Genomic DNA, 26,532 nt, shown 5'->3' with positions numbered 1-26,532 from the left:
CTGAACAGACAAAGGCGGGGAACAACAGGGTGCTGGAGACAAGTGAGTATACCCTTTTTTTTTTTTTTTTTTTTTTTTTCTTTTAAGGGGTTGTCTGGGCCAAAACTTTTATGGCCACTTCACTGGTCTACCCCCATACAGTGGCCTCTGTTCCCCAGTGATGGGGCCACTATACCACATTGCGGAAATACAACGTCTTTGGCTACTACAGAAAAAAAAAAATGTATTTTACAGAATCAGCAAACTGAATGTACTTTACCTCATCCACACATTGAAGGAAAAAATGTTAGGCCTAATTCTTAACATCTGAATATACTGTACTGTGTACTACACTATAAGGTTAAGGCCCCATGTAGAACGCCCGCAGAAAAAAACCCTAATGGCAACTCATTGGTTTTGACCACAGCGCTTATTGCAGAAACTCCAGAGATTTCCTCTGAGGACTTTCTGCTTTATTTATACCTATAGGGAAGCCACTGGTGTTTCTGTACGTATAAGTGGCATTCTGCGATTTCCAAAACCACGACCGTTTTGGAAATTGTAGTGTTTTCACTGTGTGTATTTTTCTGCAATGTGTGGATGGGATTGCACATACTTTATACCTACACACTCAGGCCTGGTTCACATCTGCATTCGGTAATCCACATGATAGTATGGTGGATGTCAGCAAGGGGTTCATCAGTGTACAGTGTACATCAGTGTTAATAAAAGACTTGAAACGCACAAGTTCTGCCTGATTTAAGAAGAAGGTCCAGTCTCTTTTTAAATTAGGTATGGAATGGATGTTTACACCACTCAGAAACTGGTGTACACTTTTTGTATAATTCACTCCAGTAAACTGGTATGTGATATAATAAATATGTGACGTCAAGGTGTCTCTGATCTGCCCCTCTCACTGTTGTGGAAAGTGGCATGTGAAGCACAGAACTGATAATCTTGTGTACATTTGGCACAAGAAAGAAACTTGCATCAGTTGTGCACTATATTATAACCCATCCACACCAAAAAACTGGTGTAGAGGGGTCGTTAACAGGGGCGTAACTGAAGGTAGTGCAGAGGTCGCAGATGCCCTTGGGTTGGGAATTCATAAGGTCCCATAAGGTGATTTTTTTTCCCAATATGAGAAAACCAGTACTATCAACCAGTGGTTCTCACAGTGGTATGTGTACTCTGGGATATACCTTGTAGTCTCAAGGCATACACCATGGCTAAGAACCAGTGCTCTGAAAATGACAGATTTAGTTCTAAGTTCTAAGGCTCCTGGGGGATAGTCACCCAAAATACCATCTTCAGATACTGAGGCACAGTAGCTGCCATAGGCAGATGCCAGAAGACGTTTGGTCAGGATTAAGTAGTTTAAAATCTATGATCTCATTAGCCTATTTCTCCGGGACTTTTTTTTTTTTTTTAACGGGGCAACTTGACTTAAAAAGTTTTGGAAACTCTTCTATAAACTATATGTCAAAGTTGGGGATCAGTAACTTCATCCTATGCCTCTAGTTGATAAATTCCTTCCTTTAGTCTTTCTAAGGGAGCCTTCACATGGAGTAAACGCGCGTGTATTTTTGCAAAATACATGTGTAAAAATACGCCTGTAAAATGTCATTAAAGTCAATGGGAGTCTTATTTTTACACGTGTATTCTGCAAAAATACACGCGCGTTTACTCCATGTGAAGGTTCCCAAATGCCATGTTTAAACCTAGTGGTTTTGTGGCAGATTTCTATTACAGCAGTAATGTAGAGAGCAAGTTATTAGCACTAGAAAATCTCACTTCAAACCCTCACTGGAATAAATGGGGATTTAGTTAAGGTGTTCCTGCAGAAGTTCAACAATTCAGAACACTGTGGACTTCACATCTTTGTTTGTGGTATTCATATAATGTTTAATAAATTTCTCCCCCTCTGGACTTGGAACAATTACTGGCTACCAGGGAGAAAGCAACACACAGGTCAATGGAAATGCTGTCTTGGGGCATAACAGGTGTGTGTTTATAGTCCTGAGGTTGTGGCCCTATATCCACACTTAAATGACATATATGGTCCATAGGATGTTTAGTAGCCAGCAGAATTAGTTATTAATGAAATATGCAATTTAATTTCCCAAAATGTTGCGCCAAGTTAATTTAAAAAAAGACTCCTAAAATTTTGAGCAAGTTATACTGGGTACAAAACAGGTTGTATATGTGGGTGTATACTATTTGGGTGTTCTGCAGGGCTCAGAAGGTAAGGAGTGTTGTACTTTTTAGCTTCTGGAGTGTAGATTTAGAGAGACTATTTTTGGAGGCCATGTCTCTTTTGCAAAGCCCTGGAGGTGCCAGTAAAGTGGAATTCCCCCCAAAAATGACACCATTTTCTAAACTACACCTCTTAAGAAATTTATATAGCATGCATTTTTAACCCTCGAGCAATTTAAAAGTGTGGCTGTGATGGGCAATCTGAATAGTGATAGTAGGTATCACGCTGCATTCCTCTCTTACTACGTACACGTCATCTTCTCTTAGGGTTCTTTCTTGCCTCTATTGATGTGTCAGAAACAGGGGCCTTTGTGGTCACCTGTCCAGTAACTATGAGTGACTATGGCTAACCAAATTCAAAGACTAAGTTGCTAGCAATGAAGATTCCACACCACACAGGAGTTGGTATAAGAGCTCCTTTCTTATCCTCAGCAGTGCACACAATGGGACCTTTATTCCACATGTGCAGGTTTTTTTATATCCAAGTACAGGAAGTAAACAACAGCAAGCTCTATCATGAGTCTGATTGCTTGGTCAGGGTATCCGCCTCCTGTGACATCAGCTCCAGGGCACTACTTCCAGGAAGATAGTGACTTTCTGCGACGCCCCTTCCTGCTATGTGGCTTCCTGTGATGACACTTTCTGTTGGAATGCCAGGCCCTCCCAAGCTCTCATGGGAAACCCTGTAGAATCTCCTTGTGTCCACATGTTCAGGCCTACACCTGAGCACAGTATAGAGGCCATCTTGTCATGATGTCTGGTACATTGTCAAAAGCTTACAATACTCAGGAATGTTTTTATAGTTTCAATCTTCACAATCCCATGCGTGTATTAGAGTGTATACATATGGGCATAATCTTTGGTTTAGCTCTGATCTCCATCCACCCTCAGCCACTAGGTGTGTGAGGGGCTGGGGGGTAATTGAATTTTATCTGTTCATACTTTATGATGGCCTAACTGGTTTTTCCACCATTGCTTAGAGATGTCCTCTTGAATTGTCTGTTGTGTTGGCTCTTTGAAATGTTTAACCACTTCGGCACCAATACCTACATGTCCATTGTCTCCAGCCAAAAGGAGACGGCTCAAATCAGCTGGAGTCGGGCTACTGTCTCCCCAGACAACAATGGATTACAAAATGCCAGCATAAATATATGATTTTAGTTTCAACTTGGGACAAAAAGGCATATCATAGCTATATCCAGTGTAAGCCGAAGGCTGGTCAGGTAATGGAGGGGGTGTACATCTCACCCAGAGTACTAAGGTGGGTGAGATGAGAAAACTCCAGAAAGAACATTTCTCAGCAGATAACTATTGTCTGCTGAGGGTTATTTCAGAGTTTCGGTTACTGGGCTAGATTTTTAGGAATGGCAGGTAGTTTGGTAGTGGGACCTGTCATTCCACCCCCCCCTCCAGTCCACACTTTGGGGATGTTCCGGCAGCGACTCAGCTGCAGAGAGTCTGCTCATCAAAGGAGGCTTAAGAAGTCAGCTCCAGCAGCAGACGGGGGGCAGAGCTTGGCTGGAGAGCGAAAGAGAGAGGTCATATTTTTGGTGCTGTGTCCTGAATGACTCAACTGGCTTTTGGATTTCTGTTATTCTAAGTGAGGTAACCTATTCTATGTTTAGTTAGAGCCTAGCCGGGCAGGTATTTATTTTTGTATTGTTTCCTTTTGTTGCTGCACTACCTTTTTGAGTGAAAATAAAATTCTACCTTTGTTTTGGACTAAAGAAACTGGACTTTTGTGTCTATGCCACTCCACCTAGCAACCCCAGACCCTGACACCAGATATTGCTGGCATCATCTTGTCACGTAATATCGTATTCAGTTTGAAACATAACTAGTTATACTGCATTTAATATTAAGGATTAGAGATGAGCGAACAGTGTTCTATCGAACACATGTTCGATCGGATATCAGGGTGTTCGCCATGTTCGAATCGAATCGAACACCACGTGGTAAAGTGCGCCAAAATTCGATTCCCCTCCCACCTTCCCTGGCGCCTTTTTTGCACCAATAACAGCGCAGGGGAGGTGGGACAGGAACTACGACACTGGGGGCATTGAAAAAAATTGGAAAAAGTCATTGGCTGCCGAAATCAGGTGACCTCCATTTTAGACGAATAGTGGATTTCAAATCCGGGTCATATGAGAATGTGAACTTTGTGACTATGAGACAGGGATAGCTGTACAGGCAGGGATAGCTAGGGATAACCTTTATTTAGGGGGGAATGTTATTAAAAATAACTTTTTGGGGCTCTATCGGGTGTGTAATTGTGATTTTTGTGAGATAAACTTTTTCCCATAGGGATGCATTGGCCAGCGCTGATTGGCCGAATTCCGTACTCTGGCCAATCAGTGCTGGCCAATGCATTCTATTAGCTTGATGAAGCAGAGTGTGCACAAGGGTTCAAGCGCACCCTCGGCTCTGATGTAGCAGAGCCGAGGCTGCACAAGGGTTCAAGCGCACCCTCGGCTCTGATGTAGGAGAGCCGAGGGTGCACTTGAACCCTTGTGCACCCTCAGCTCTGCTACATCAGAGCCGAGGGTGCGCTTGAACCCTTGTGCACACTCTGCTTCATCAAGCTAATAGAATGCATTGGCCAGCGCTGATTGGCCAATGTATTCTATTAGCCTGATGAAGTAGAGCTGAATGTGTGTGCTAAGCACACACATTCAGCTCTACTTCATCGGGCTAATAGAATGCATTGGCCAGCGCTGATTGGCCAGAGTACGGAACTCGACCAATCAGCGCTGGCTCTGCTGGAGGAGGCGGAGTCTAAGATCGCTCCACACCAGTCTCCATTCAGGTCCGACCTTAGACTCCGCCTCCTCCGGCAGAGCCAGCGCTGATTGGCCGAAGGCTGGCCAATGCATTCCTATGCGAATGCAGAGACTTAGCAGTGCTGAGTCAGTTTTGCTCAACTACACATCTGATGCACACTCGGCACTGCTACATCAGATGTAGCAATCTGATGTAGCAGAGCCGAGGGTGCACTAGAACCCCTGTGCAAACTCAGTTCACGCTAATAGAATGCATTGGCCAGCGCTGATTGGCCAATGCATTCTATTAGCCCGATGAAGTAGAGCTGAATGTGTGTGCTAAGCACACACATTCAGCACTGCTTCATCACGCCAATACAATGCATTAGCCAGTGCTGATTGGCCAGAGTACGGAATTCGGCCAATCAGCGCTGGCTCTGCTGGAGGAGGCGGAGTCTAAGATCGCTCCACACCAGTCTCCATTCAGGTCCGACCTTAGACTCCGCCTCCTCCAGCAGAGCCAGCGCTGATTGGCCGAATTCCGTACTCTGGCCAATCAGCACTGGCTAATGCATTGTATTGGCTTGATGAAGCAGTGCTGAATGTGTGTGCTTAGCACACACATTCAGCTCTACTTCATCGGGCTAATAGAATGCATTGGCCAGCGCTGATTGGCCGAATTCCGTACTCTGGCCAATCAGCACTGGCTAATGCATTGTATTGGCTTGATGAAGCAGTGCTGAATGTGTGTGCTTAGCACACACATTCAGCTCTACTTCATCGGGCTAATAGAATGCATTGGCCAGCGCTGATTGGCCGAATTCCGTACTCTGGCCAATCAGCACTGGCTAATGCATTGTATTGGCTTGATGAAGCAGTGCTGAATGTGTGTGCTTAGCACACACATTCAGCTCTACTTCATCGGGCTAATAGAATGCATTGGCCAATCAGCGCTGGCCAATGCATTCTATTAGCGTGAACTGAGTTTGCACAGGGGTTCTAGTGCACCCTCGGCTCTGCTACATCAGATTGCTACATCTGATGTAGCAGTGCCGAGTGTGCATCAGATGTGTAGTTGAGCAAAACTGACTCAGCACTGCTAAGTCTGCATTCGCATAGGAATGCATTGGCCAGCCTTCGGCCAATCAGCGCTGGCTCTGCCGGAGGAGGCGGAGTCTAAGGTCGGACCTGAATGGAGACTGGTGTGGAGCGATCTTAGACTCCGCCTCCTCCAGCAGAGCCAGCGCTGATTGGCCGAATTCCGTACTCTGGCCAATCAGCACTGGCTAATGCATTGTATTGGCTTGATGAAGCAGTGCTGAATGTGTGTGCTTAGCACACACATTCAGCTCTACTTCATCGGGCTAATAGAATGCATTGGCCAATCAGCGCTGGCCAATGCATTCTATTAGCGTGAACTGAGTTTGCACAGGGGTTCTAGTGCACCCTCGGCTCTGCTACATCAGATTGCTACATCTGATGTAGCAGTGCCGAGTGTGCATCAGATGTGTAGTTGAGCAAAACTGACTCAGCACTGCTAAGTCTGCATTCGCATAGGAATGCATTGGCCAGCCTTCGGCCAATCAGCGCTGGCTCTGCCGGAGGAGGCGGAGTCTAAGGTCGGACCTGAATGGAGACTGGTGTGGAGCGATCTTAGACTCCGCCTCCTCCAGCAGAGCCAGCGCTGATTGGCCGAATTCCGTACTCTGGCCAATCAGCACTGGCTAATGCATTGTATTGGCTTGATGAAGCAGTGCTGAATGTGTGTGCTTAGCACACACATTCAGCTCTACTTCATCGGGCTAATAGAATGCATTGGCCAGCGCTGATTGGCCGAATTCCGTACTCTGGCCAATCAGCACTGGCTAATGCATTGTATTGGCTTGATGAAGCAGTGCTGAATGTGTGTGCTTAGCACACACATTCAGCTCTACTTCATCGGGCTAATAGAATGCATTGGCCAATCAGCGCTGGCCAATGCATTCTATTAGCGTGAACTGAGTTTGCACAGGGGTTCTAGTGCACCCTCGGCTCTGCTACATCAGATTGCTACATCTGATGTAGCAGTGCCGAGTGTGCATCAGATGTGTAGTTGAGCAAAACTGACTCAGCACTGCTAAGTCTGCATTCGCATAGGAATGCATTGGCCAGCCTTCGGCCAATCAGCGCTGGCTCTGCCGGAGGAGGCGGAGTCTAAGGTCGGACCTGAATGGAGACTGGTGTGGAGCTATCTTAGACTCCGCCTCCTCCAGCAGAGCCAGCGCTGATTGGTCGAGTTCCGTACTCTGGCCAATCAGCACTGGCCAATGCATTTCTATGGGGAAAAGTTAGCTTGCGAAAATCGCAAACTGACAGGGATTTCCATGAAATAAAGTGACTTTTATGCCCCCAGACATGCTTCCCCTGCTGTCCCAGTGTCATTCCAGGGTGTTGGTATCATTTCCTGGGGTGTCATAGTGGACTTGGTGACCCTCCAGACACGAATTTGGGTTTCCCCCTTAACGAGTTTATGTTCCCCATAGACTATAATGGGGTTCGAAACCCATTCGAACACTCGAACAGTGAGCGGCTGTTCGAATCGAATTTCGAACCTCGAACATTTTAGTGTTCGCTCATCTCTATTAAGGATAACAATGTTTTTGTGATTCATATATTTTAAACCTTCACAGATGAGGGAATTGGTGCAAGAATTGGTGTTGTTCTGATAGTCTTTTAACATCTTCAGATTGAAGTAGATATGAGGGGCAAATATTTGCAAAAATAATATTTCCAATTACCTTTTGATAATCAAGGAAAGTATCTGAATTTCCTTCCTTTTTATATACCACCAATAAATTATATGTGGCCACTTGAAACAAGTAAATGGCTATTTTTTTTTGTACCAATCATATGACTTGCTTGATTCCTCGTATGGCTGTAGCACCTGGTCTGCCAGGTTCTCACCCTGCTAGCAAACCGTTGTTGTGGCATCAGTGTTGATCGAGCTAAGAATGAACATTGTCTTTTTTTTATCCTTGTACTGTCCCATTGTGAATTTTTCATTGACCAGTGATTGTGGAAACCCCTGTTGATTCTTCTGGATGATCCCACAATTCCCTGTATTATGTTGCACCAAACCTCTAAAAAGTGGTATACTATTGTAGTAGTTGTCTACATACAGGTATAGCCATTTAGAAGAAATGGGCTAATCCACTCCCAGATAATTCTACCACTTATTGCCAGATAGTATGGACATCCAGGTGGCTATCCTTCCCCTCATAGATACCAATAGCTGATGTGTGTCCTGTTGTACTCCTCAATAATTTTGTAGAGTTTTATTCCAAACCTTGCCCTCTGTAATGGAATAAACTGCTTAAAGTGCAGTCTCCATTTGAATTTTACAAGGGACTCCTCAAAAGAAATATTTTGTGTTTGAGTATAAAGTTTTAAAAATGTTTTGTTCAGCATTGTGAGGATGGGCCACTTGGGGACCCCCCAAATGGAAACCTAATCCGCTTAAAAAAACAAACTGTTACCTTTGGAAACCAGCAGACCTTACAGATTATAATGGGGCTCTCCCGGTTTCCACCTGAAAAGAGCGAAAAATGCGGAGAGAAAAGTGCTGCAATCATTTTTTAAGCAGGTTCGGGGACAGAAACCCCAAACAAAATTCAAGCTCTGGTGTAAACTCAGCCTGAGTGGTTGGGAACAGATTAAGAGGTTTCACTGTAAAAGGATTTGTGAAGATGGAAAAATACTGACATTGTGTTTTTATTTTTTTTTTTCCAGATAAAACATCTAATTGGACACAACTTCCCCATCCTCTTTTTAAGAGAGTTGTCATTCTCCTCATCGATGCATTGAGACAGGACTTTGTATATGGTGTTAAGGGCAAGGAACACATGCCTTACATTACTCAACTTATAGAAAAAGGCTCAACCCTCAGTTTTATAGCCAAGGCAACCGCTCCAACTGTTACAATGCCTCGCATTAAGGTTAGTACTTAAAGGGAGTCAAGTGCTCAAAAAAGGGGCTCAAGTGCAACAAGTGTGACAGAACCGTGAAAACCTGAGTATGGTCACATGCTACAAAAAAATCTTGGGTTCTGTTTTTTGAGGCAAAGCCAAGAGTGTCTTCAAAGGAATGGGAATGATAAACAAAGCACTTCTAATTCACTTTTCTGATAAATCCATTCTTGGATCTGGCTAAAGAAAGACACAGGAAAATCTTCAACAAAAACTGCAACTTTTCCATAACATGTGGCCTCAGCTTACAGGGGCCTTAGAGAATTAGGCAAGCTCGTTGCACTTGAGTAAAACTGAATTTTTCAACTCTTTTTCAAAGCCAAACAACATTTCCACTGCCCACAGACAGCTGACCTTTTTTTTTTTTTTTTACAGTTTTTTTCAAGCAAACTGCAAAATCGGGGGGGGGGGGGGTTGGCTGATGTGGGGGGTCCTCTGTCTCAGGCATTGCTCCAAAGATTTTCTTTTCTATAGTCACCACCATTCCCAATCAACAAGCAGAGTTAGTTTTGGTGTCTGATGTGCATAATCTCTGTACTGTCAGTAGGACGGTGTTAGGCAAGAGGCATTATTCAGAGCTACAATCAGAAGCTGCTAGTGTCAGAGCTCAGAATCACACCCCTTGCCTTCTCCCTTCTTAACAGTACAGTGCCTAAGTAGCATACTGGGCACCAAAACTAACAGCAATAATTGGTTGGGAATAGTGGTGTCTCGAGAGATAATTCCAACTGCACCAGAATCGATGGAGAAGCAGCTATAAAATGATATAAAGAGCTGGACAAAGCCCCATCTGGACTCCTGGTCCAACATGGTAAAGAAACTGAACTGAAGTATCCCACCTATTTTCTACTCCCCCCTCCTCGATCCCAGACCCTATACTGCACATACAGCAATTAAAGGCAGTGTGTCAGCAGGGAAATCAGTATTAAACTAACAGTACCTTGTAGAGCTGCGTCTACACTTTCCAAAAATGTATTTCTTATTCTGCATTGCAGCTCCATTTTAATCAAAATCAGCCTTTTATTGTTATGCAAATTAGCTGATAAGGGCTTTGCTCTCTGTTCTAGATAACCACTTTAATATTAAGGACCTATCCTCAATTTCAGATTGTCAGGGATACAATACCTGGGACCCTCACAGATTATGTAAAACCTGGTTTACAGGGCATGTGATGACACTGTCCTGTTTGCAGTCTAAGCCCATTTATGTAAATGGAGCTAAGGTGCAATACTGAGTACAGATGATAAAAATGTATAGTTCAGTGCTTGTTATGTAGTGAAAAGGCCACGTTGGTAGTCTAAATTCTACACTCCCTTCATACAGCTGAGCGCTGGAGGCGCCAGTTGTCGGATTGTTTTGATGTTGAACTATACTAAGAATGTGTTGTCAGTATTTTAGTCCTGGAAAACTGCTTTAGGCTACGACCCCAGTTTGTGGAAATGCAGTGTTTTTTGTTGCAGATTTTGCTGAAGTTTTTAGAGCTAATGTCAAAAAGTGGCTTGAAAAGGAATAGAAAATACAAAGGAAACCCTTTGATATACTCCTTCTGTTAAATCCACTCTTGACTTTGGCTCAAAAAAACAAAGCAAAATCTGCAACAAAAAATGCTGCGTTTCTTCAACGTGGGGCCTTAACCTTGAAAGTGTTTTCTAGAATTAGAAAAGCATGGCTGCTTACTTTCAAGAAAAACACCACCCCATTCCACAGGTTTGATTATAAGTTGCAATTCCAGAGGCAGGTGTGGTATTTTTTCTGCAAGAAAGGAGATTTACCTGCTGGCTGCTTACAACCCTGTTCTATTTGTTGGAGTAGAGAAATGCGGTACATTGCACAGCTCAGTTAGGAGGCATTCACACGGAGTAAAGGGGCGCTGATTCTGGAACGATAACTCGCAGCAGAATCAGCGCTGATAAAAAGCCTCCCATTGGGTTCAATGGGTTCCGTCTTCTGCGCAGAACACATTGAATTCAATGGGAGGCTTTCTAACCCATTGAATTCAATGTGTTCCGCGTGAAAGATGGAATGCATTGAAGTCAATGGGAGGCTTTTTATCATCGCTGATTCTTGCCGCGAGTTATCGTGGCAGAATCAGTGCCGCTTTACTCCATGTGAATGCTCCCTTATGTGAATAGGCATTGTGTAATGTGACCACTCAGCCAATCATTGGCCTTATCTACATTCGGTGATTGGCTAAGTAGCCACATTACCGTGTTAATAGGGATGAGGAAGAACAGAAACCAAGGGGGAACCTAGAAAGTTTTGGAATAGTAGCTTATGGATTTAGTAAGGTGAGTATTACTGCTTTCATTATTTTGAAGCATTCTGAGCATTAGAAGTGGCCAGACACAGTATTGTAAGCGCCCATTTTCTCATGGCCGGCGGGCATGCGCTGTTAGCTTTGCCTTAGGCCCGAGGCCTAGAATTCTGAAGCCTGCGCCGGAAGAAGACGTGAACAGGACGTTGCTGAAGAAGCTGGAGGCGGCGCAGGAGCGAGTTTTCTCGCAGCATTGGGGACGCCCCCAGTGCTATTTGAGTGCTGGGGCACGCCCCCAGTGCTGCAACAGAACTCATTTGCATACCGACAAAAAACTGGATTTCAAGAGAATGGCGGCGCGGAGAAGACAACGAAAGGTAGGAGAAGAATAGCCTTTCTTAAGGCTATTCTGACCTGTTAATGAGAAAAAAGTGTTTGAATGATAGGATCCCTTTAAAATTAGATGCGCAAATCCAGCTCCAATCTGAATGTGGGTTGTCTTCATGAGACAATCCATTTAATATGCTCTTAAAGCTACATGCATTCACAAGTAAGACGTTGATGAAATACTTTTCCGTCTGGATATGCTGGCTGGCATAGCAGAGTGCTTTGGGTAAAATGTCTCCTATTTTGTGTTCCCAGGCATTAATGACTGGCAGTATACCTGGCTTCATTGACATTGTAGTGAATCTCAATTCACCTGAACTACTGGAAGACAACTTGATATGGCAGGCAAAGCAAGCTGGGAAAAAAATAGTGTTCTATGGTGATGACACTTGGATAAAACTTTTTCCAAAGCATTTTGTGGAGTCTGATGGGACAACATCATTCTTTGTCTCAGACTTTACAGAGGTATGTTAATGGCTATTTTTCACGTATATGGTTTGTGTTAATTTTGTTTGTTGATATAAACATATGTTTTCATCTATCTGTAAATTTCTATTTGAAGTGTAGTATTTAGTTTGTTTACTATATATGTATTATTTCTATATGTAATGTTTCTGACAGGTGGATGATAATGTCACCAGGCATTTGGATGATGTTTTGAAGAGGAATGACTGGGATATGCTGATACTTCACTATCTAGGACTAGATCACATTGGGCATTTAACAGGACCGCACAGCCATTTAATTGGACCAAAACTTTATGAAATGGACTTGGTCTTGAAGAAGATTCACTCTGCCCTGATCTCAAAGGTAAGAAGCTTCCAATGCTTTCTGCTACATTAGGGTCCATTCACAAGGGCACAGAGGCGGCGGGTTATGGAGCGTAATCCACGTCATAATCCGCCCTCTCACAATGGTGGTCTATGGAGACCGCTAGCGTTCTTTTTTCCACTAGCGGCATGTTGCTGCTAGCAGAAAAAAGAAGCGAGCTGCCCTTTCTTCAGGCGGATTCCACGGTTCTTCGAGCTGTGCCGTCTGCCTGGCGGCAGCAACCTCCGGAGTCTGCCCATTCATTTGAGCCGACTGCGGAGGGAGAAACCGTGGCAGGCGTGTTTTGACCCGAGAGTGACACGGCTATATATTCCAATATATTTGTATTATTTTTGGTGTATTTCCACAAATGCATACAAATTATGTACCACAGGTGCCTACTTATTTTGGCAGTACACTATACACTGCATGGCCATTTTTCTAGCTATACCCATCTAGCAGGATTTCAGAACTGCAGTGATTCATAATGGATAACACAGGCATTATCTAAGACATGAAAGGATCCAGGCTGTGTCATTCCATCAAAACATTCCACCAAACAGAGGTTATGCTACTTTTTTTTTTTTCTGGTAGAGTAAAAATACTCCTTTTTGAGTAGTATTTTTAGTCAAGGAAGAGTACAAAATTTGTAGCAATGCAAATAAATGTATGTAGGCATATTAAGACTTTAAGGTTTTTTGTTTTGTTTTTTAAAACCTCAGCAAACGCAGACATTTTTGTGTTTTCAGTTTTTACTCCTTACCTTTCAAAAGCCATAATTTTCAAATTATTTCAATTTCAAGTTGTACTTTAAAATGGTACCATTTATTATTTTGTACAATGTACTGGGAAGCGTGAAAAAAATTCAGAATGAGGTGGAATTGAGAAAAAAAAAAATGCAGAGCTGACGTTTTCTTATGGGTTTTGTTTTTATGGCTTCCATTCTGCGGTAAAAATGCTATGTTAGCTAGCTTTATTCTTCAAAGTGAATGATTCGTGCGGGCAGTGCGCGGCAAGCACACGGAGTCCATTATAGTCTATGGGGTTCGTGTGCATCGCTTAAGATTGCGATTGTAGTCCGTCCAGAGGGGTGTCCATGCGGACTCCTTCCGGACGGAATACAAGCGCTAGTGTGAACCAACCCTTAGGCTAAGGCCCCATAGGACGACCTGCAGCTATAAAGCGCTGCGGGAAAAACTGCGGCAGGAACACATTGTGGTTCTTCCCGCAGTGCTATAAACAGAAAGTTCACAGAGCTTTCCTCTGCGGACTTTCTCTTACAATTATATCTATGGGAAAGCTGTCTGCATTTTGGTAGATATAATTGACATGCTGTGTTTTCCAAAACCACACTGGTTTTGGAAATAGCAGCATGTCCATGTTGCGGCTTTTATCACAATGTGGGTATTGGATTCGAAAGAATACCATCCACTTTACAGTTACTGTAAGATGCCGCGATTTTTCTCACAGCGTTTCCAGCCAAGGGGGCCCCGGCCTTAAAGGTATTTTCTGTGACTTGCATGGTGATGATGACCCATTCTTAGGCTAGATCAACGATACGTGATCAGTGGAGCTACATTACCTGAAGCCCCCACCAAATAACCCAGCTCTGACAGGAGGTTTCCCCCTCTCCCAGGTACAGGAAGCAACATAGAAACATTTAAAGTGGCCCTTCCTCATAAATCTTTCAGTTGTTTCCTGTCCCTTGGAGACAGTGCAAGCCTTTCCTGCCAGTGCTGCTTGGCAGATCTTCTTGGGAGCACACAACTTGTTTGGTGTCCCAGCTGGTCTGGGAGAGTTGTGCAAGGGCTCTTGGATTGCAGATCGGTCCTACCTGCTCTTCAGTGCAAGTCCACTAGATTAGGACTGCCCTGGGCTTAATATCGTCTTTACAGATGCTGATGGTGGGGATCCATGGTTTGGGGGATCTCTGGAGATCCTGTTTCTCAGCCTGTTCCCCAGGGCTCTGTAAGAATGGAAGCAGCAGCTCTGAGCTGCAGCTAAACTGCTCATGTGGCTGTAATGCTGAGAGGGGGCAGGGTTCAGGAACACGCATACAGTATACCTTGTCAAACAGCATAGTCATAGTTATTTTATACAAGTATATTACAATATCTAGGGTCATATGATGCTGTCTGTGATTTAATAGGTGATGCTTTCTACCTTCCTCTTGGCCCCATTTAGACATCTGATCCCTGTTACAAAATTAGAGCTGCCACACACACCCTTTCACTATAGAAGTTTTCTTTTTCTTGTATACTGTATTTCCGCCAGTTTTGTTTATATTACTCTACATATGTTTCCATACAGCTAGAATAATTTTCCTATTATACAGTTGGATCTTAGTGATGTCCACCAGTAACAGTAAACCTTCGGTAGCGATGCTTGCATATATATGTACCAATACTGCATCTTCTTTCCTGTCAAATGGGACATGTCGAAAGATCCCATGACAACCTTACATAGCCCTCTTCCATCCCTTTGGGTCAGCCGGATGTTCCATGTCATTAGAGGCGTTGACATTTAGTCCCACCTCCGTGTATTGTGATTGGATGTTAGGTGGTTACTACCAGAAGGCTGGGAGTGGCTAGAACCACACATAGTAATTGTCTGGGCCATATTTTCTTGTGTGTGTTGTTCCAATATAGATAATGCAAATAAACATGCATAACAAAACATATGTAATTACAATAATTTTATGGGAGAAATAATTCATTTTCTTGAAAAAAAATATAGGGATGCCAACACTTTTTGTAAAAGTTTTCATTACTCAAAGTACAGACAGAAACTCCGTATTAAACAAGCATTGGAACTTTAGTGAGCACTGTCTGCTGGGTGTGTGAGAGCAGGGAGGTGTGTTTGTTGCTTGCTAATTAGCATATGAATAAAAGAAACATTCTTTGAATACAAAATGGAAACGCAAAGATCGCACTTGCCTTTTGAAAAGTTAAATATGAATGCATATAAGACATTGGTAAACATTTATTCTAGATATAGATTTAACTTTTTTTTAACTACAGGATGAAGATCCATCGTTCCCAAGTTTAATAGTTGTTTGTGGTGATCATGGAATGTCTGAAGCGGGGAGTCATGGAGGATCTTCTGATGAGGAAGTACAGACCCCACTTGTGTTAATCAGTTCAGCATTTCTCAACAAAGCAGGTATACTATGCATGGATGAGTTACCAAGTTACTTTACCTTTAATGATTATTGTTTTAAAAAATTCTAATCCCTCCATAAATGTAGTGAAGCTGGAGATGTTGTTGTGTGTATCCTGCATATTTTGGGTCTTGCTTTTCTACCTGTTTGTTTCTGTAAATTCATATTAAAGGGATTCTATCATTGGGAAAACTCATTTTTAAACTCCATATTAAACAAGCATCGGAACTTCAGTGAGCACTGTCTGCTGGGTGTGTGAGAGCAGGGAGGTGTGTTTGTTGCTGGCTAATTAGCATATGAATACAAGCAGGTTCATTCAAAAACGACTGTCAGGATTTGAACCTGTGACCTGCTGTCTTGCCCAGTGTCTCCTTGTTTCCAGAGCTATCCAGCTTGTTGAATAACGGCCTGTTGGACTTCTGTGTGGAGCCTACTCCTGAGGCTCATCAGCTGCTTCTAATGACTGGAATCCACCCTGTATTACCCTGATTGGGTTGCCTATATATAGGTGACTCGGACTTCCTGTTGTGTTGGTATTGTCTTCTGAATATCTGAATACAGCCTGGACACCTAGGAGACCTCTTTGCTAGAGACCTTCTTTAGTTCCTCGGAACTTTACCTGCTGGCTGCCAGCTCACCGTAGCGCTATACAGCTCCTGAACTTCTACAGACTTATACCTGTTATTTGCTCATCTGATCTTGGACTATACCTCAGCCCACCTGTGGGCTACCCACGTGCTGTCTCCACCCTCCTCTGCATTACCCAACGACTGGACTCCTGATCCTGTGCCACTAGTATCGTGACAACGACTGAGGGGATTAACATACAATGTGTGGAATAGCTTTAAAAGGCCATGCAAGTATATGCTTAGTTAAAAGTGAGTTTTCCCAATGATAGAATCTCTTTCTTTTTTTTTTTTTTTATAAATTGTATGGGATGGAAATCCACGCTAACACGGGGAGAACATACAAACTCCTTGCAGATGGTTTTTTGCCTTTGGCAGGGTTCGAACCCAGGACTCCAGTGCTGCAAGGCCGCGTTGCTATCCACTGAGCCACCATGTGGCCCCTCAATGATAAAATCCTTTTAACTATTGCTCCAGTAGCCCCCCCCCCCCCCCCCCCCACACACACACACGGTATGAGACTCTCCATTGACAAATGGTTAGTTGCACTGTAATGCTCCCCAGTGTCTCCACAAGTATGTATGGTCCTGGGGTGTGTAATGTAATATAATTCTCTCCAGTGGTCATCCTCTACCTGGTTGTCACTTTTCTTTATTTTTTTTTATTTTTTATTTTTTTTATATAAATTGTAAATTTCCAATTTTTCTATGGAGCTCTCTCCTGATCTCTGGCTCGATGCAGCAGGTCAGCACTGGAATACTACTGATTAGTATTCATCTGCAGTGGAAGACACTGCTGCTGTACTAGTGTATTGAATTGTATCTGCGTCCTCAGGACTTTTCAGTCTATGCACCATTTTGAAATTGTTAGTCACCTTGGTAAGAGCATTTTTTTGCCATCTGGAGTCCCTGAGTATTAACTCTTTTACACTAGATGGATTTTTTTTTTGGAAAAGGAAGTGGTTTTATCTACATACATATGTTACAGTTGTATAAAATAAACTGAGTAATAGTTTGGCAATCCCCCAACGCTGCTTCCAGTTGTTCTTTTTTCTGGCTTCCAACAATTACAATTTGACACTGAGTACAGTGGACGTCCCTGAAATCACAGTAAATGAGTGTCACAGAAGCAAAGTGGGGGTCAATAAGGTGAGTATTAGTCTATTTTATTTTTTTTTATACCACTTGTGGTAAAGTGTACGGTAAGGTGGTGGATGGAGTGTATATCTCTCCTGGTTTCCTCAGCCAGGTGAGATAAAGGAAAGCCAGGGTAATCATGTTCTAGCAGAGCATAGTCTGCTAGAGCTCTTGTTCCTTACATGGGCTGGCTTTTCTGGACTGGAGGGCAGGTTGGTAGTGGGAGCCTTCCAGTCCACACCCTTACTCCACCACGGGTTTTGCCCTGAGTCCAGGGCATTCACAGGTGAGCTTCCTTAGGGCTATTTACTGGGGAAGGAAGCTCAGTTATGGGCCCTGATACACACATGGAGAGTGTGAGCAAAACACTCCTGAGATAAACAGGTATGGTGTGGATTTGGACCTGTTTATATGGTGACTCAACCTGCTCTAGGTCAGAGAGGTAACCTGCTGTTTAGGTAGAGCCGGACAAGGCTTAGGTTTTCTTTGTTGTTTTGTTACTTTGCTGGCACAGTGTTTTATGCCGAAAACCCAAATAAAACACTGGACTTGTTTATCGTACTACCTGTCTGCATGGTGTCATTGCCGTTCCCAACCGGGTGAGCTGAACCCCTTACACACTGTAAAATTTTAGGACAGACAATTTTAATGGGGTAGATAACCCTTTTTATTCCTTTTTAATGAACATCATGTTGTCAATGAGTATATTTAGTAATGTATTTTGCTATTATAACCCAAATTTGTAACACTTCTAGTTTGCGAAACCTATATTGACACAGTCTGGCTTATTGTCTTTGTGTTCTTTCTTTTGAGGTACATTTAACGAACCCGAAATGATTCAGCAAACTGATTTGGCTCCCACTCTTGCACTGGGCCTTGGATTGCCAATTTCCATGAGCAGTTTAGGAATGCTTTTACCAGCAGCGGTAGAACATAAGACCATCAGGGAACAACTGCGGTTTTTCCATTTAAATGGTTATCAGCTGTGCAAACTCCTAAAAGAGAATCTGAAGGCTTATGAGAAAGGTAAGTCTTTAAAGTCAGCCTTGTTTAATATCACAACTACGGTATTTTTCTTGCTAAAAATATATTGTCATTGACAGCAGACGTCTAAACAGGGCATGTTTCACCTTTTTGCTGCCATAGGTCTCTGGATATTTTGCCAGAGCAATTTTCAGAGTTTTTAAATGGACAAATAAAACCTAAATTGCAACTTTAAAAAAATCTTACTAACCCCCCCCCCCCCACACACTTTCTAACACCGGTATAATTTTCTGAAAGTAGACACCTGCAGTATTGTCAAAATGCCACTTGGTATCGTATACAATCCGGCACGGTCATGAAATTTTTATTTAAAATAAAAATAAAATAAAATCCAAGCAAAAATGTATTTGCACCAAACCTCCTAAAAATAACATTCAACATGTGCAAAGTTCATTCATTTCATTACGTCTTGGACCTGCATGCACATTTCTTCATAAAATCACCAGAACTGGAACAAAAATCTGCAAATGTTATAGGATCATCCTATAAAATAAAGAGATTACACACTGTGAAAAGCAAGTGCATCCCTAATCCTGTAGATTTCTTGAAAGTAGACGATCTGAAGGTTACATGCGTCTAAATGGGTCATCAATAGTCATGTCCACCCTCATGTATCTTTGAGACACACTCATAATTTTTTATTTTTTTTACATTAAAAGTTTATTGAAAATTTTTGGAATTAAATGCAAGACAAGAACATAAATCAAATGAAAAACAGCCACGGGGATACACAATGAGGGGGGGATATGGGGCAATAGATTGTAAGGGGAGGGGAAACAAGTAACGGCGTGTGCATGGGGGGGGGGGGGGTGAAAGGGAAACATGGGGAACAGCAGAAAACAAAATCTCTGACACAGCAGAGCTGTATAGTTGAATGATATACACATAATTTAATAAAAAAAATGCACTAAAACATTTGTACCTAGAACTCCTATTCAATTGTGCATTCATACACAAAACGCATATAAACTAATAGATCATGGTGTACACTATGCATATATGTTGCAAACGAGCTCGTACTTTCAAAAGCACTGATACAGAAGACAAGCATTATTTTGCTGTTTTTCACTAATGTTAAATTTTACTGAACATAGCAAACTGACTGTGATACCAAAATCTAACTTTTTTGAGATTGCACATTATACCATATATAAAAACACAGCTTAATATTTCATATATACAGCCATCTTCATGCAACTTTGCAGCAGAAATTACAAAAAAAATTGCACAAAATTTGCCACTAAAGTGCATGTAATCCCACTCTGCAAACAAAATGTACTTTCCAAAAAACTGCAAGATGTGAGGAGTTCATACATACCGCAAAAACCATGAATAATAGTGTAATATATTATAGGTCACTTCAGGAATTCAGTACAATCAAGAATGTACAGGTTGAAGCTGACTAAAACATAAGGTTTATTAGGGCCATTAAAAGTTTTCTAGGTATAAAATTATTTTTTTTTTAAATAAAAATTAAATTTTGCCTAGACACTGTGGTCTCTCAAAAGAACACATTTCTGTGTATGAGAATATTGCCCCAGGGACAAACCACTTATGTTTGCACTGTGGCCAGGAGCTGTAGGCCCCGTTCACACGGGGCAAGCGGGGACAGATTTTGGCGTGGAATCCATGTCATAATCCGCCTCCTCACAATGGTGGTCTATGTAGACTGCTAGCGTTCTGTTTTCTTTTTTTTCCCGCTAGCGGCATGTTGCACCCTCCGAACTAAGCCCATTAATTTGGGCCTAATCCGAAGCGGAAAGCCGCGACGGAACATGCACACGTGTAGTCACGTGTGAACTAGCCTGTATATCTCAGTAAATGAAAGCGCATTTCTCTTGGTCAATATGCATGATCTATGAACAGTCTTCTACGATGCTAATTCTCATATAATAAGGCTTTCTTGTTATGATTGTTATGTCCAATTTGCCTTTTTTCTTTTTTTTTTGTCTGATTTTTATTTTTGTGTGTTCCAATGAACACAAATGAAATAAATATGTGTATAACAAAATTTGTGTAATTACAAAATTTTCTGGGAGAAATACTTCATTTTCTGAAAAAATGTTCGGGGTGCCAAAATTTACGCTCATGACTTTATATAAATAAGTCACTTACAAATGGTAGAATAAAATGAGGGACAGTGAGGGAGATGTGTTAAGCAAAATGTGCCAGAATTCTGTCTTGATTTGTGACAAAAAACTGACATGCTTTTGCACCACATTTATCAAGTGTTTGACACTTTTTTTTTTTTTTCTGCCCTCACAAAAAAAAAAGTGCTAAGATACACTTCTTTGTCCCTCCAAAAAGAAAACCAGGACGAACAGTTGACCAAACTAATGGCAGCGGTCTCTGACTGTTTTGTCTGTATAAATGTGTCTGACAGAATGCGCTAATGTGATGTGCACCCAATGACTGTCTAGTCCGACTACACTGTCTAAAACTTAGACACCATTAGTACATCTGCTCCAATGATTATTTCAGCTTTTATCTATTTCATCACATTCTTAGTGTCTTAAAAGTTTACATGCACTTGGTTAGCATTTGCTAACATTTCCTTTAAGTTGACTAACTTGGATCATATGTTTTGGCTATCTACAAGCTTCTTGCATTGAGTTGCTGAATGTTTATTTGCCCTGTTCTTTCTGATAGAATTGGCCTCTCTTCCACACTTTTTTTTTTTTTTTTCAGAAATTTCCTCTGAAATTGAGGTCAGGAATTGGTTGTCCTTATGCCATTTTGCCACCATTTTGGAATCCTGCTTGGGGTCATTATCTATTTGTGCCCAAGCTATAACCTAACTGGAGTATTTTGAGATGTTTATGTATATATATATATATATATATATATATATATATATATATATATATATATATATAATCTCATTTGGCTTACAATCTCCCTCTTTTTGCTGTATAACTAACCATGGTCTTTGTCATACAGTTCTATTTTTGTTTTATCAGCTCTTTTTCCTTGTGCGCAGTTTTAAAACTATAGCCTGGATTTTTTTTATGGAAGTTTTGGTGCAGTTGTTTTTTTCCTTTCTCATTCAGCAATCTTTAAGGTCATGTTACTATAGGACATGTTTCACTTCTGATATAGATACTTTTGTACTGCTTTCCTCTTCTATATAGGCTGCTTTTTGCTGTCAGTAGTCATCCAGAAAGTCCTCTATTTTAGTTTCTCAATTTTTATTTATTTATTTTTTTTTTTTTTGGAAGTCATTAACTTGAAAGAGTATTCAAATCTAAGATTGGGTATGTCATATCCCTAGGTTATGCCAAAAGATTTAGTTTGGTGGGTGTCTAGCCTTTGTGCCCCCCTCGAATCTAGTAACCAAATAGGCATGAAGAGTATGGCAAGACATGAGATTTCTAACATGTAGCAGTTTTATACATCCTAACACTGACCCTAGATAGTGTTTGTTTTTTTTTTGTTTTGTTTTTGTTTTTTTATTCATGCCTCTGGAATTACACTAAGGAAGACTAAAGGATCTTGGAGTTATTCCATAACAAAACCATGGTTTTACACCTACCCTTAGACGATGCAGTATGGCTGCAAACGACAGCAGTTGGATCCTCATCAATCAAGCCTTCCTTGGATAAATCCTTCTGCCCAGAATACCCCTTTAATAAAGTAGTTGCATACATAACGCCTGCATGGTATTCATAGTTTCTGACTGAAGGCAATAAATGCTTGTTTTCATTATTAGTTGGTCTCAATACTTTGCTATGGAATATAATACTGTAATTTAAATATAATCATGCTTTCCTATGAATGATTTAGTCTAAATTTGTATTTTAATCATTTTTTTTTTCTTAGATGATGGTGTAGAACAATTTAAGAAGGCAGAAAAGTTACATGCAAATTGGATGAAGTTATACCTTGAAGGAAATACTTCTGAAGTCCTCACTAACCTTGGCAGAAAACTAATCAAACAGTATTTAGAGGCACTGCAGAAACTAAGCGCTTCACTAAGTAAACAAGTAGCGGAGTATGACATCTACTCAATGACTGTTGGAGCCATCATAACTCTAGAGGTACATCTGCTATTCGTATTTTTGCAAAACTGTGGGCATTATCAGTATATCACGCCATCATGACCGGGAATATCCAAATCAAATAATTGTATAGCCAAAGTCTCTGTTCACATGGCAATATTGCTGCAATTTTGACTCCGAGTTGATCACTTCAAGGTTTATCACAGTGGTTATTGATGGACATACAAAAAATCTGTTTGCATATTTTAATCCAGAAAATGTGCCAAAATGTTGGTGGATATTATTGGCTCACAATGTAGCATCTGATCGGACTCCCTTTTTCTTAGGAACTAAATCCCCTTGTCAGACAAAGAGCAGAAAGTGTTTTGAAATACTTAGAAGTGTAAGCAACCTACACTTCGTTTTTTTTTTTTTTTGATGCTTGTAAATCAGTAAATCTGTTCTATTAAATAGAGTGTTACTGCTACAGTGCCAGAGATTAAAGATGCATCTCATTCTGGGCACTTGGATGCCAAAGTCACTATTGACTTATTTGTTTTTTTTTTTTTTGTTTTTTTTTTTTTTGTTTTTTTTGTTTCTCCTTATCAGCCCTGCACACACCGCAGTCAGAGGTACTGACTTCTTGACGTGGGATCAGCCTCCCCAGGTGTGCCATCATTGTCCTGTTATTAAAATAAAACTTTTTTTTTCCTCGATTACTGAAAAATATATAGTTCAGATCATTATATCCCTAACAACCCATACTATCAAAATAACACATTTTCCTGGATGTCAAATGGCAGGAAGCAATGGGTAAAAATGGTTTGACCTCCCCACTCAAGATAGGAGACTTATTAGTAAGAAAAAGAGTGACTCCGTAGTAGAAATTACAGGACAGTATTGCAAATATAACCTTATACAGTGTTGGCCAAAAGTATTGGCACCCCTGCAATTCTGTCAGATAATACTCAGTTTCTTCCAGAAAATGATTGCAAACACAAACTCTTTGGTATTAATAGCTTCATTTATTTTGCTTCCAATGAAAAAACACAAAAGAGAATGAAAAAAAAGTCAAATCTTTGATCATTTTACACAACTCCAAAAACGGGCCGGACAAAAGTATTGGCACCCTCAGCCTAATACTTGGTAGCACAACCTTTAGACAAAATAACTGCGAACAATTGCTTCCGGTAACCATCAATGAGTTTCTTACAATGCTCTGCTGGAATTTTACACCATTCTTCTTTGGCAAACTGCTCCAGATTCCTGAGATTTGAAGGGTGCCTTCTCCAAACTGCCATCAAGAGATCTCTCCACAGGTGCTCTATGGGATTCAGGTCTGGACTCATTGCTGGCCACTTTAGAAGTCTCCAGTGCTTTCTCAAACCATTCTCTAGTGCTTTTTGAAGTGTGTTTTAGGTCATTGTCCTGCTGGAAGACCCATGACCTCTGAGGGAGACCCAGCTTTCTCACACTGGGCCCTACATTATGCTGCAGAATTTGTTGGTAGTCTTCAGACTTCATGATGCCATGCACACGGTCAAGCAGTCCAGTGCCAGAGGCAGCAATGCAACCCCAAAACATCAGGGAACCTCCGCCATGTTTGACTGTAGGGACCGTGTTCTTTTCTTTGAAGGCTTTTTTTTTTTTTTTTTTTTTTCCCTGTAAACTCTATGTTGATGCCTTTTCCCAAAAAGCTCTACTTTTGTCTCATCTGACCAGAGAACATTCTTCCAAAACGTTTTTGGCTTTCTCAGGTAAGTTTTGGCAAACTCTGGCCTGGCTTTTTTATGTCTCTGGGTAAGAAGTGGGGTCTTCCTCGGTATCTTACCATACAGTCCCTTTTCATTCAGACGCCAACGGATAGTATGGGTTGACACTGTTGTACCCTCGGACTGCAGGGCAGCTTGAACTTGTTTCGATGTTAGTTGAGGTTCTTTATCCACCATCCGCACAATCTTGCGTTGAAATCTCTTTGTCATTTTTTTCTTTTCCGTCCACATCTAGGGAGGTTAGCCACAGTGCCATGGGTTTTAAACTTATTGATGACACTGCGCATGGTAGACACGGGTACATTCAGGTCTTTGGAGACGGACTTGTAGCCTTGAGATTGCTCATGCTTCCTCACAATTTTGCTTCTGAAGTCCTCAGACAGTTCTTTGGTCTTCTTTCTTCTTTTTACACACAAGGACACAGGACAGAGGTTGAGTCAACTTTAATCCATTTCAACTGGCTGCAAGTGTGATTTAGTTATTGCCACCACCTGTTAGGTGCCTCAGGTAAGTAACAGGTGCTGTTAATTACACAAATTACAGAAGCATCACATGATTTTTCAAACAGTGCCAATACTTTTGTACACCCCCTTTTTATGTTTGATGTGGAATTATATCCAATTTGGCTTTTTGGCTATTCTTTTTGAGGTTTTCCATTGAAGACAAAATAATTGAAGATAATAATACCAAAGAATTTGTGATTGCAATCATTTTCTGGAAGAAAATGAGTATTATCTGACAGAATTGCAGGGGTGCCAATACTTTTGGCCAACACTAAAATCACAAGAAAAAAGTACAAAGCACAAATTTGTTTTTATTCTACAAAGTTGGCAAACTGAGCACCTTGCATACACATGTATGATTTTTCCTCAGACAAGGTTTGGAGACTCTATCAGAGTGTTTGCTTAAATTCGCTGGACATGAAGTCCTGCACATCTCCATATGTGTTCACTGTTCTAATCCTCAAATGGACTTTAATAATGGATACCCGAACACTAGTGTGAAACTAGCATCATTGTGTGTCAAATAACAAAAGAGAAATCTAAATATAATATTGATTTTACCAACCTCTGGAGGAGGAGTCCTGTAAGTGATGTTATGGCCATCACAGAGCCTTGATCTCAACATAATTGAGTCTGTCTGGGATTACATGAACAAAAAGAAGGATTTGCACAATCATACATCCATACAAGATTTGTGGTTAGTTCTCCAATATTTCTGGAACAACTACCCTGCTAAGTTCCTTCAAAAACTGTGTGCAAGGGTTGTCATGCCAAATATTGATGTGATTTTTTTTTTTTTTTTTTTCATTTCTTTGCTCATTCACTTGAATTTTTTTCATCAGTCTTGCCTTTCCTGAATCGCTACCTCAATAGGAAGAAGTTCATTAGGTTGGTCATAGTCATTCTGAAGGAGAAGGCTTTTCAGTCCTCAGTAGACGTCAGAGATGCCGATCGTCACTTTCCAATACTCTGTGATCACACAACGTTTCTCAGATTTGCTATTCTTATAGACTGTTAAATATTTTCAAATTACATGATTGCCGTTCTGGATTTCAGAGTGTTTACCGAGTGTTGGTAGTGCTAACAGTTGCCCTATGGCATCAGGGCATCATCATAGTTTGGCTGTATGAAACCTCCTTTGAGCCAGCAGAGCATCTCAGAGGCAAATCATTATCTCAGTTGCTAGTCGTCACATCAGAAACTTTAAAATTTAACCTATTGTGCACATGTAGATCCTTATTAGATTCAAGGTGGTTACTTTTATCCAACATAAAACAACTTACATTGGTCACATTAGCCCTCTTTAGATTCCTGGCTGTTCTTTGAGCATGACCTTCCTGATGACAGTCTGACAACCTGCCCACTGTGTTTTACATAAGCAAGCAGTGAAGAGTCTAACTCTCTAGGGAATGCCAACAGACATTCAAGTGGTCTACATTTGAGGAATCTGTGGGTAGTTCACATTCCATTTTGTTTTCCTCCAGAATCTGGAAAATCTTTCTGTTTTAACTGAAATCTTTCAGTCTTCTGTTTGATTACCTGATTTTCTTACTTCAGTCCCTTCAAGGGGAATTTAAAGGTCTATAATGCAATACTCTGAAATTCTAATGCACACGTGTCAATGCTCATCTAGAAAGGAAAGTCCTCTGGTTTATTTTATTTTTTTTCAAGGGCATTAGAAATCTAAGACACAGTTTTCTTTCCCAAATGATTTTCTTTGTGGTTTTATGCAGTCTTTTTTGCATTGTTGTCCTATATCTCTTGTCCTCTATGTTGAGTAGTGGTCAACCCAATTTTACTCATTGTGACGCCCAGGTTTTTTGGCTTTCTCTCTAAGTGGGCTTACAAACAATTACCCACTTAGA

At 41.3% G+C, this 26,532-nt stretch overlaps 1 protein-coding gene across 1 annotated transcript in view; it reads left to right on the top strand.

Annotated features, from left to right (window-relative positions):
- The window catches only part of PIGG (phosphatidylinositol glycan anchor biosynthesis class G (EMM blood group)), a 68,874-nt gene that overhangs the window by 2,996 nt on the left and 39,346 nt on the right, over nt 1–26,532 (top strand). The window contains exons 2-7 of the mRNA XM_075282952.1: nt 8,763–8,968; nt 11,895–12,104; nt 12,261–12,449; nt 15,470–15,611; nt 18,185–18,397; nt 22,235–22,452. Of these exons, the coding sequence (XP_075139053.1) occupies nt 8,763–8,968; nt 11,895–12,104; nt 12,261–12,449; nt 15,470–15,611; nt 18,185–18,397; nt 22,235–22,452 (1,178 nt within the window). The remainder of the gene's footprint in view (nt 1–8,762; nt 8,969–11,894; nt 12,105–12,260; nt 12,450–15,469; nt 15,612–18,184; nt 18,398–22,234; nt 22,453–26,532) is intronic.

The sequence above is a fragment of the Leptodactylus fuscus genome, chromosome 1 (genome assembly GCF_031893055.1).
Source record: "Leptodactylus fuscus isolate aLepFus1 chromosome 1, aLepFus1.hap2, whole genome shotgun sequence".
Lineage (NCBI taxonomy): Eukaryota > Metazoa > Chordata > Amphibia > Anura > Leptodactylidae > Leptodactylus > Leptodactylus fuscus.
The sequence above is the reverse complement of the archived record's forward strand: the minus strand, read 5'-3'. Positions and strand labels throughout refer to the sequence as shown.